This window comes from Oenanthe melanoleuca, chromosome 8, assembly GCF_029582105.1.
Source record: "Oenanthe melanoleuca isolate GR-GAL-2019-014 chromosome 8, OMel1.0, whole genome shotgun sequence".
NCBI lineage: Eukaryota > Metazoa > Chordata > Aves > Passeriformes > Muscicapidae > Oenanthe > Oenanthe melanoleuca.
The window spans coordinates 25639876-25648886 of record NC_079342.1 but is presented as its reverse complement, the minus strand read 5'-3'; the positions used below and the strand labels follow the sequence as shown (position 1 = coordinate 25648886).

General features: G+C 63.7%; 1 protein-coding gene across 4 annotated transcripts in view; it reads right to left on the bottom strand.

Annotated features, from left to right (window-relative positions):
- Window positions 1–92: 92 nt before the first annotated feature.
- Window positions 93–9011, bottom strand: part of PDE4DIP (phosphodiesterase 4D interacting protein) — a 28829-nt gene continuing 19910 nt past the window's right edge. For 2 of the 4 annotated variants that reach the window (XM_056498091.1, XM_056498090.1), the window contains 21 exons: window positions 7160–7248; window positions 6906–7045; window positions 6524–6815; window positions 6264–6432; window positions 6018–6134; window positions 5476–5938; window positions 5028–5263; window positions 4803–4854; window positions 4339–4556; window positions 3992–4186; window positions 3265–3486; window positions 2999–3130; window positions 2777–2896; window positions 2511–2688; window positions 2305–2429; window positions 2087–2188; window positions 1732–1919; window positions 1342–1485; window positions 1020–1158; window positions 873–919; window positions 93–650 (listed from right to left, as the gene is read on the bottom strand). In XM_056498091.1, the coding sequence (XP_056354066.1) occupies window positions 618–650; window positions 873–919; window positions 1020–1158; window positions 1342–1485; window positions 1732–1919; window positions 2087–2188; window positions 2305–2429; window positions 2511–2688; window positions 2777–2896; window positions 2999–3130; window positions 3265–3486; window positions 3992–4186; window positions 4339–4556; window positions 4803–4854; window positions 5028–5263; window positions 5476–5938; window positions 6018–6134; window positions 6264–6432; window positions 6524–6815; window positions 6906–7045; window positions 7160–7248 (3401 nt within the window). In that variant the 3' untranslated portion in view covers window positions 93–617. Of the gene's footprint in view, window positions 651–872; window positions 920–1019; window positions 1159–1341; window positions 1486–1731; window positions 1920–2086; window positions 2189–2304; window positions 2430–2510; window positions 2689–2776; window positions 2897–2998; window positions 3131–3264; window positions 3487–3991; window positions 4187–4338; window positions 4557–4802; window positions 4855–5027; window positions 5264–5475; window positions 5939–6017; window positions 6138–6263; window positions 6433–6523; window positions 6816–6905; window positions 7046–7159; window positions 7249–9011 lie in introns of all 4 variants that reach the window. The other 2 variants (XM_056498092.1, XM_056498093.1) reach the window with 2 other exon arrangements.

The window sequence follows — 9011 nt, the reverse complement described above, 5'->3', positions numbered from 1 at the left end:
CACAGAGCCACCCCCCAGGGGACAGCCAGTGCCTTTGGCACCCTGTGCTGCAGGTGGTTTGGGGAGAGGGAGCACAGCTGCAGAGATAGGCATGCCAGAAACACCACAACCCAAAGGAAACCTTTATTGGGCACTCTTTAGCCACTGAAGAGAATATGGCATTTCTTACATCTTCCTCCTGTGCTGGGGCCCCGACATGTCCGGAGTCCCCAAAACACATTTCCAATACCTCTGTCTATATACATATACATACATCCAAAGCAGGGACAGGGACTCATCAGGGTTACAGAGGGGACCAGGTCCCAGGGCAAGGGGTGCTCAGTGTGGGGAGCTGTGTCTCCCCACTCTGAGCACTGAGTGGAAAGGGAGCAAGTGCTGAAGCATGGGCTAGACAAAGCCCAAGCCAGCAGCTGCTGCTGCCATGCCAAGCAAAGGCTGGTGGAGGGCATGCAACCACCACGGCAGCCCAAACCCGCTAACTGTGTAGCACAGGACACCCCAGACCCCTGTCCACCCCAGGAGCAGGGTCAGGGTCTGCTTCAGCCTTCTGGCACGGCGTGGCTCAGCAGCCAGTGGGCTCTTCCATGCTGGCCATTGCTCCTTGCCCTGCACAGGGTTCATGCAACAGGCAGGGCCTGCTGGGCCTTCACCTGGCAAGAGATGAACATGGCAGTAAGGAAGTGCACTGAGGAAAAGGACATGCTGGCTGAGGACAGACAGGAAAATGTGTCCCTGTGCTCCCCACACGCTTCAGCCAGCTAGCCCTCAGCACTCCAAGACAGTCACCACAGGGTGTGTTCCATCTGGTAGCATCTCCAGGGCATCAGGACCAGGACACCCACCCCTGTCCCACCCTGGCAGGGCAAACTCACCTCCAGGTTCGTCCTGGCCTTGCGCAGCACAGTGTGGGTCCTGGTCACTGCAGGAGAGAGACATGGGGTCAGTGAGGTCCCTGTGCTGCAGAACCACATGGGGCACACGGGGACCAACCAGCTCGGCTGTGCCACCAGAGCACGTACACTGGCTGACGATGAACTGCTCCATGCTGTCCTTGAGCTGGGCTGTGCTGCGCAGCCTCCTGGCCGTGCTCTGCAGAGCATCCTCCCTCTCGGAGAGCCGGGCCCGCAGTGCTGCAATCTCACCCTGGAGCACCTGCTCCTGGGACAGAGGAGTGTGATGGGCAGTGAGCAGGTCTCGCCCTGGAGCACCTGCTCCTGGGGCAGAGGAGTGTGATGGGCAGTGAGCAGGTCTCGCCCTGGAGCACCTGCTCCTGGGACAGAGGAGTGTGATGGGCAGTGAGCACCCCGCCCCAGCGCCCTGCCGGCCCCCAGCCCTGCTCACCTTGCCCTGGTGCTGGGCAGGGCTCACGGGCAGCACAGTGCTCCAGAAGGCAGCGAGGAGAGCCACACACTCCTCCAGGATGGCGTGCAGGGTGCTGGCGCTGCCCCACAGGTGCCCCTGCCCTGTGCCTGTCCATCCCAGGGCCTGCGGGAGAAGGGTGCGGGAGCCGCTGCTGCTGGGGCAGCCCCGTCCCGCTGCACCTGGGGACTGGCTGTGCTCAGCCCAGCACGGCAGGGCCGTGCCAGCAGCATTCCCCAGGCTGGAGGCTCCCTGCCTCCAGCTGCCCCTGCAGGCCTCGGGGCTGCTTCTGGGCTCAGGCACCACGTAATGCACGGTGTGCTGAGGGTCTGGCCCCCAGCTGCTGCCTGCCCCGTCCTGCCCACACTTTACCTCCTTTCCCGGGAGCGAGCAGTTGGGCAGCCCAAGTGCTGGGCGTGTGAGACACATCAGCTCCCGGGCTAAGGCCTTTCCCTGCAGGACGTGCTGCTCCAGGGCTCGGTACGTGTCCAGGCGGCCAACGACGTGAGCCCCTGTCAGTGCCTCGCTCTTCCTCACCACCACGTCTGCCCCACGTGGCTCTGTGGAGCGTGTTGGGTTAGGTGAGGACCACTGCCCGCTCCCCTCGTGTCCCTCCCTGTCCTTTGCCGGGCTCTTGACTGTGCCCTGAGCTCTGCAGTCCTGCTCAGCGAGTTCATGAGGCCTCAGCAGCCCCTGAGCCCTGCCGTGGGCAGGCTCTGGTACCCACCGTCCATCCGTCGGACCACCGACGTGCCAGAGGGCACTGGGGAGAGGAGGGCAGCTGCTGAGTTCGTGCCAACATCACGCACTGGAGGAGATGGGAAGCAACCTGGAACAAGAAACATCTAAGCCTCTGTAGACAGGTGTGGCTCATGCCTGGGGCTGCTGCGGTTGCAGAGGGGCCAGGCTCCCCAAGGGCAGGAGTGCTGTACACGGGTCCCATACCTGCCCGTGTCTCGGCAGAGGGGCCAGGCAGGCTCTCGTAGACGTGCAGCTCCGCACGCAGGGTCTGCAGGAGCAGGCGCTGCTCCTCGCTCTGCTGCTGCAGGAGCGTCACCGAGTGCTGCAGCCTGCAGAGGCGACACGTGGGTGCGGTGCCAGCCATCCCTCCCAGTCCTGCGGCCCCAAGGCCACAAAGCCCCGAACCTCACCTGTTGTTGTCCTCCTGCAGAGAGTGCCGCTCGTCCCGGAGCTGCCGGACGCTCTCCTGGCACTCGGAGAGCTCCTCCGCCAGCCTCCGCTGCTTCCCACGCCTCTGGCCCAGCTCCGCCTCAGCCTCCCGTGCCCGGGAGCAGGCAGCCGCGAGTGCCTCCTGCACCCGTGCCAGCTCTGGGGACAGAGAGCACGGAGGTGTCACCGCCACGGCACTCAGGCAGTGCCCTGTGGCACTCAGCCCGGGATGCTGGCCCGGCCCTACCTTGGGACAGGTGGTCCCGTTGGAGCCGCAGGGTCCGGTTCTCCTCGTGCAGAGCCTGGTTCTCCCTGCTCAGCTGCAGCCCCAGCTCCGGTGTCTGAGCATAGACATCGCTGGGCAGTCCTGCGGAGGGGAGCAGCGCTGAGTGTCTGTCCCCAGTGCCCCATTGTGCACGGGTGAGCGAGCAGAGGGATGTGCAGAGCCCGGCTCCCGGCAGCCCCGTACCGCTGGCCTTGCCGGTGGAGGCCAGGCGGCGCTCCAGCTGCTCCCGCAGCCGGTCGTTGGTGCAGATGGACTCCTCCAGGCGCTGGCGCAGGTTGCGGATCTCCAGCAGGTGTTCCTCCAGCAGGTCTGCCCCTGCCACAGCCAGGGACACCGCTCAGGGCAGGAGAGGCTGTGCCTCTGGCCATCCCCACAGCTGTTGTGGTGCCAGATCTCCCAGTTCCCTGCAGGCAGGTGGGATGCCCTGCGCTCTCCAGCACGGACCATACCTGTCAGCTTCTGGCCGGACGGGTACCCCAGGGGCAGCGCCCCCCAGAGCAGCTGCCCGGGCGGGGGCGCGTCCCAGAGGGGGCGGCTGTGGGCGGCCCCGGGGAGCTCAGCCAGCCCCTGCAGTGCTCCGTGCGGGCAGAACGGGGCTGCGGCTTTGCTGCCCTCTCCGAAGGGGCCCAGAGGAACCGTGGGCTTTGCTGGTGCCACGGGCAGTGTCACACCTGCACACACAGGACAAAGTGGGGAGGAGGAGAAGGACAATGAGCAGGGAGGAAGAATGTGGCAACACATTCCCTCCATCTGCTTTTCCTCCCTTTCTTGCTCTGTGCAACAGTGCAGCCCTCCTGTCCCATCAAACCTACTCCCCCTGAAAGCAGGGGCTCTCCCAGGACTCGATGATTACATGACATAAGATCTCAGCTCCACTCCTACCAACAACTTACCAGATCAGACTTTTCCTAGAGGACCTGGGATATGCCAGTATCTACACCTAGGGCTAGTGCTGTCTCTGGATAGGAACCACCAACCCACCAGGTCCTCTCTACATGAGAGGGACATGTTCCCACTGTCCCCCAGGCAGAGCAGTGGGACCCAATATCAAAGCTCAGAGAAGAAGGAGAAGATTAAGGGCAGGACATGCAGGTCAGAGAGGGTGGGGGATGATGTGTCACAGCACAGCATGCAGAGCAGCAGGAGCAAACCCAAGCCAAGAGGCAGCGTGCTCACTTTCTCCCAGTTGCCTCCGGAGCACCTGCAGTTCCTGCTGTGCCTCAGCCAGGGAGCAGACAGAATTCCCACAGCAGCCCAGGAGTGGCGGGGCCGCAGGAGGAGGGGGCCCGGCAGGGAGGAAGGGGGACAGCCCAGGGGCCAGGGCAGGCAGGGGGGCACTAACAGGTTTGGACAAAGAGTCAAAGTGAAGGCCTAGAGACAGGAGAGAGATGGAGAGAGGTGTTACAGTGGCTCTGGCTCAGCCTGGCAGACAGCCCTCCTCCCTGGGGCTCTGGGGACCCTGGCACACGCTCAGAAGCCAATCCCTGTGTCCAGAGGCACTGGAGTTGTGGCCCCTGCAGCACCTGTGTGTTGGGCAGGCTCCTCGTGGCACTGGCTGTACTCGCTGGCTGCATCCCCATCAGAGCAGGGCTCCAGCCCTTCAGAGGTGAAGGACGAGCTGCTGGCAGAGTGGGATGACTCCGAGGGGGGGCAGCTGCTACCTGGGGACTCAGAGCGCTCCTGCAGCTTCACCTCCAGGCTCTCAATCACCTTCTCCTTCTCCTGGAGCTCCCGGCTCAGCCTGCAGAGGTGGCACATCACCAGGTCTGACCTCCATCCCACAGCCCTTCCCTATGTGATGCCCCACATGCCATGTCCCACTAGTGACGGCTGCTCAGAGGTACAGAGTGCCCCAGAGGCAGCTCCAGGACATCCACCAGAAGCAGAGACCCCAAGGGCACCCTGGGCCCTCACCCCAAGAGCAGTGATAGACCTCAGGGTGCCCATGCCAAACACATCCCACAAACCCTTCCCTGGGAACAGGTACCTCTGTGCCAGGAGTTCGTGACTGCTTTTATCCTCCCCATCTTGTCGATCTCCTGAAAAAATAAACCAGAGAAGAGCCAGTCAGTGTCTCCATGCCCCAGGATGCCTGGTCCCACACAGAGCCACAGCAGGACAGGACAAAGCAGGTATCCCACATGATGTGAGAGTGTCTCTGACTCATCATAACCATGCCATCCAGCCCCACTGCCCCCCTAGAGGTACTTACTGATGCCCAGCTTGTCGCTGAGCCTCTCAGCCAGCTGCCTGCCCTGGGCCAGCTGCTCCCTAAAGCCCTGGCCCAGGTAGTAGTCGATGTCAGTGCCTCGGAGCAGGTCCTCGAAGGACCGCAGGGCGTCGCGCAGGTGCTGGGCCAGGCTGCGGCTCAGCCCACGGCCCTCCCGCAGCAGCTGCCGCAGGTGGGACAGCTCCCGAGCCTGTGCCTGGATCAGAGAGTTGTATTTCCTAGGAGACATGAGCAAGCAGGCTGTTCACAGGGCAGCCAGACTCCCTGAGAGCACAGCAGGGAGGAAGTGCTGTGGAGGGAGTCTGTGCATCATCCACTGCTGGGACTCTGCCCCACCACACCAACACCCCAGGGAAACCATGCAACAAGGAGCAGCCAGCCTGGGCAGCTCCTGTATGTCCCCAGCCAGTGCCAGCCCCCAGGGCCATACCCTGGCCAAGTGGCAGACTGCAGCTCCTTGGGCAGAGCGGCTCCGTGCTTGGCTGCGGGCAGCTGTGCCTCGAGCAGGGCCACGCGGTGCACCAGGCTCTGCAGGTCACGGTGTGCCCGCAGGGCAGGTGGGCACAGCGTGCCGTGCCCATCCGACTGCCAGCCCTCGTCCTCGTCCGTCAGGCTGTGGGCTGGGGATGCCGAGGCCTTGGGAGCTGGCAGGGGCCGCTCAGCACTCGAGGTGTAGCCACTGGTGACAGAGATGGAGCGGGCACGGCGCTGCAGGCTCTGGATCACCTTGTTGGCATTGAGCAGCTGGGCCTTGAGGTCCTGGATGTGCTGGTGCAGAGCCTCCACATCTTCCAGGGCCATGGTTTTGCCTGCTCTGGACATCCCTGGCTGGCAGTGGGACCCCAGCTCCTCACCCAGGCTGGTCTCACTGAATACATCTTGCTCCTCGCACTCTGCAGAGAGTACAGCGTGTCACTTCTCTACGCCAGGTGGGCAAAGCACAGGAATCCCTGGAACCCTGGCTCTCCTCACCAGGGCTGGTGGTCTCCTCACGGTCAGCCTCGGTCTCACTTCGCCCACAGGTCTCATAGCCCAGGTCCTGGAAGTCCACCTGCACCTGCTTGCTGAGCTGCTGTGTCTGAGGTTCACCTGCTGGGCAGGGCCATCAGCTCAGAGCCCCCCGGGCAGGATTCACCCCCCCTGCCCCACGCCCAGCACAGTGCACAGGACACGCCAGGCTCAGAACACACCCCCACCCCACCCCGGCCTTTAACTCACGGAGCAGGACATGGTATTTCTCCAGCTGCTCAGCTTGTGCCCGGACCGTGGCCTCCGAGGCAGCGAGCTTGTCCTGCAGCTCCTGGCACTGCCTTTGGCCCTGTGCCACCTGGGAGCGCAGCTCTGCGCCCAGCCCTGGCCAGCCCCCGCCGGGAACCGAGCCGTCCACCTGCCGCAGGGAAGATGGGCTGTCAGCTCCCCGGTTCCACCCTCATCCCCATCTCTATTTCCATCTCCATCCTGGCTCCCTGTGCACTCACATGGCTCCCGTCCCCTCCAGCCGGGCTGCCAGGGCAGGGTCTCTTGGGCATGTCGTGCTGGGATCGAGCCTCCAGCGCCGGGCGTTTGGTGGGCACCGTTCCTCTCTCTGCCGGGAGCCCCTGGCCATCCCCAAGGGAGCTGCGGCTCTTCCGCTGCAGCCTGCGGGGCTCAGGGGCCAGAGGGCTGCCCAGCCCAGGCTCCTCCGGCTCGCCGCTCTCCAGCAGCGACGTGGCTTCACCCATCCGCTCTTTCAGCTCCGCGTTTTCCAGGCACAGGCTCAGCATGGCCTTCCTGGGGGCACAAGGCGCAGTGAAGGACAGGCAGAGGCCGGGATGCAGGGTGCCCCCTCCAGCCCTGGCTCCAGAGCCGCAGAGCTCTTGCCTGATGTGGGAGATAGAGGAGAAGCCGGCTTCTTCCAGCTGCGCCTTCAGCTCCCGCAGCTCCCGCTCGGCCCGCAGCTCCCGTTCGGGCGCTGTTCTGCTTTCAGTCCCCCCATTTTCTTTGGGGACCCGGGGGTTGCTCTAGAGGCACAAAGACAGAGGGTGACAGGGACGTTTCCGAGGGGCTGGGACGCAGTTTGGCGCAGTGCCCGGCTCCGCCACCGCTTCTCCCGGCGTGGCGCTGCCCCGACTCACCTGCTGGGCTGCCAAGCCTCGGGCTGCCTCCTCCTTCATGCTGTCGGTGAAGTTGGTGCTGGTATCGGAGTGTGTGCCCGCGGCCTGACCTAGAGGACAGCACAGCACGACAAGGCGCTCAGGGCAGCGGCACTGGCAGCACTGCCTGTGCCCTCCTCCCTGCTGGTACCCGCGGGCACTGCGGGCAGCCCAGGCAGGTTCTGCTCTCACACACACCTGGGACACTCCCGGCCTGACCGAGGTTTCCCTGCTGTCCCTGGGTGCTGCCACCTCCCCCCTGCACACTGGAGCCTGTGCTGGCCATCACTGAGGGAGGGGACAGCCCCGGGGATGGGAGCACAGCGGCGGCTCCTGCCCCATCCACACCTCGTGCTTGCTGCCCTGACACTCAGGCACACGCACCACCCGCCCTGCAGCCTCTTCACATCCACAGCAGCAGCACAAGCTCGGTCAGGGAGCCTCGCTGGGCTGCCCCAGCCCGGCGGGAGGATTGGGGTGCACACCCCACCATCACCTGCCCGGGCACGGAGCAGCCGCCCTGCCCTGCCCACAGAGCCCAAGCCGTGCTGTCAGGCGTGGCTTTGCAGAGGTGAAGGGACATTTGTGTCCCATACCACAGTGCATGGGGAGCTTGGGCAGAGCTGGGGTCATGCTTTCCTGCTTGCACAGCACTCTGCTCCTTTCCCCTTGCTGCCAAACCCCAGGAGAGGCCTCAAAGCCCTTGTCTGGGAGATGGGTGTATCCCCAATCCCCCTTCTCCCCAGGGGGACAGACGTTTAGGCAGCGCCCAAGACTGGGCTGTGAAGAGCCAGGTTCCACAGCTGCCTGTGCACCAAAGGAGAGGCAACTGCTTTGCCCGTGGCCAAATCCATCACCACCAACTCTGGAGCTGCCAGGCAAGGCAGAACACAGAGCAGGGGAACACAGAGGGATGCCAAGCATCACTGGTGAAGGGAAAGCCAGCAGAGATGCATCTGGCTCTCAGGAAGAATAGCCAAGGAGCAGCCAGGAACGTGCCTTGCAGCATTGGCACAGGGCACTGTGCTCATGGATGGGGACACACTCAGGAGACCCACGTGTGCCATGAGGCTGCAGAAATGTGCAGAAAGGGGTAGACATCACCCTGCATGGTGGAGCCTGCCCATGGAATCAGCCGTGTCCCAGGGAGCAAGGACAGCCATCACAGACAGCCATCAGGGAGAGCTGGTCTGGGAGCAGAACGCTCAGCGACAGCTCTAAGCGACAGCAGCACCGCAGGGAAGAGGCAGCTCCTGTAGGTGGCACTCGGCACAGCCAAAGCAGCCCTGTGAGCCCCCAGGGACAGAAGCTGCTGCTTGCTGAAGCAGAAAGGGGGCAGCAGTGCCTGTGGGGCCCTGGAGGGTGAGGGGATGCAGGTTTTGCTGGGGGGCTGAAGGCCACAAGGCTCTCAAGGTGGGTCACCATGGCCGAGGGACCACAGCAAGGTGACACACAGCTACTCTGGGAACATGGGAGAAGCAGCTCTTATGCCTGGGCACAGCATCCCACTTCTCACCATGGCCCACAGCTCCAGGGCTGAGGAGTGCAATTGTCAAGGAAAAAGGACCCCAAACCAACTGAAAACAAGGGGCAGAGCAGGAAGCTGGTGCTGAGGAGCAGAGATGTGAGCACGCAGGGCAGCTGTGCCCAGGCTGGCAGTCACCACATCCTTGGAGCCCCCATCACAGCAGGGGCACACCAGGCTGCTCAGCTCTGTGTGTGCCACCAGCTCAGGAGACCAGATGCAACCACAGTTCTGCTTTTCCACAGACTCCTCGGACACTCAGTCCAGCCTGAATTAGTTACATGCTTGCAAATTGTCCAGCATGGGACA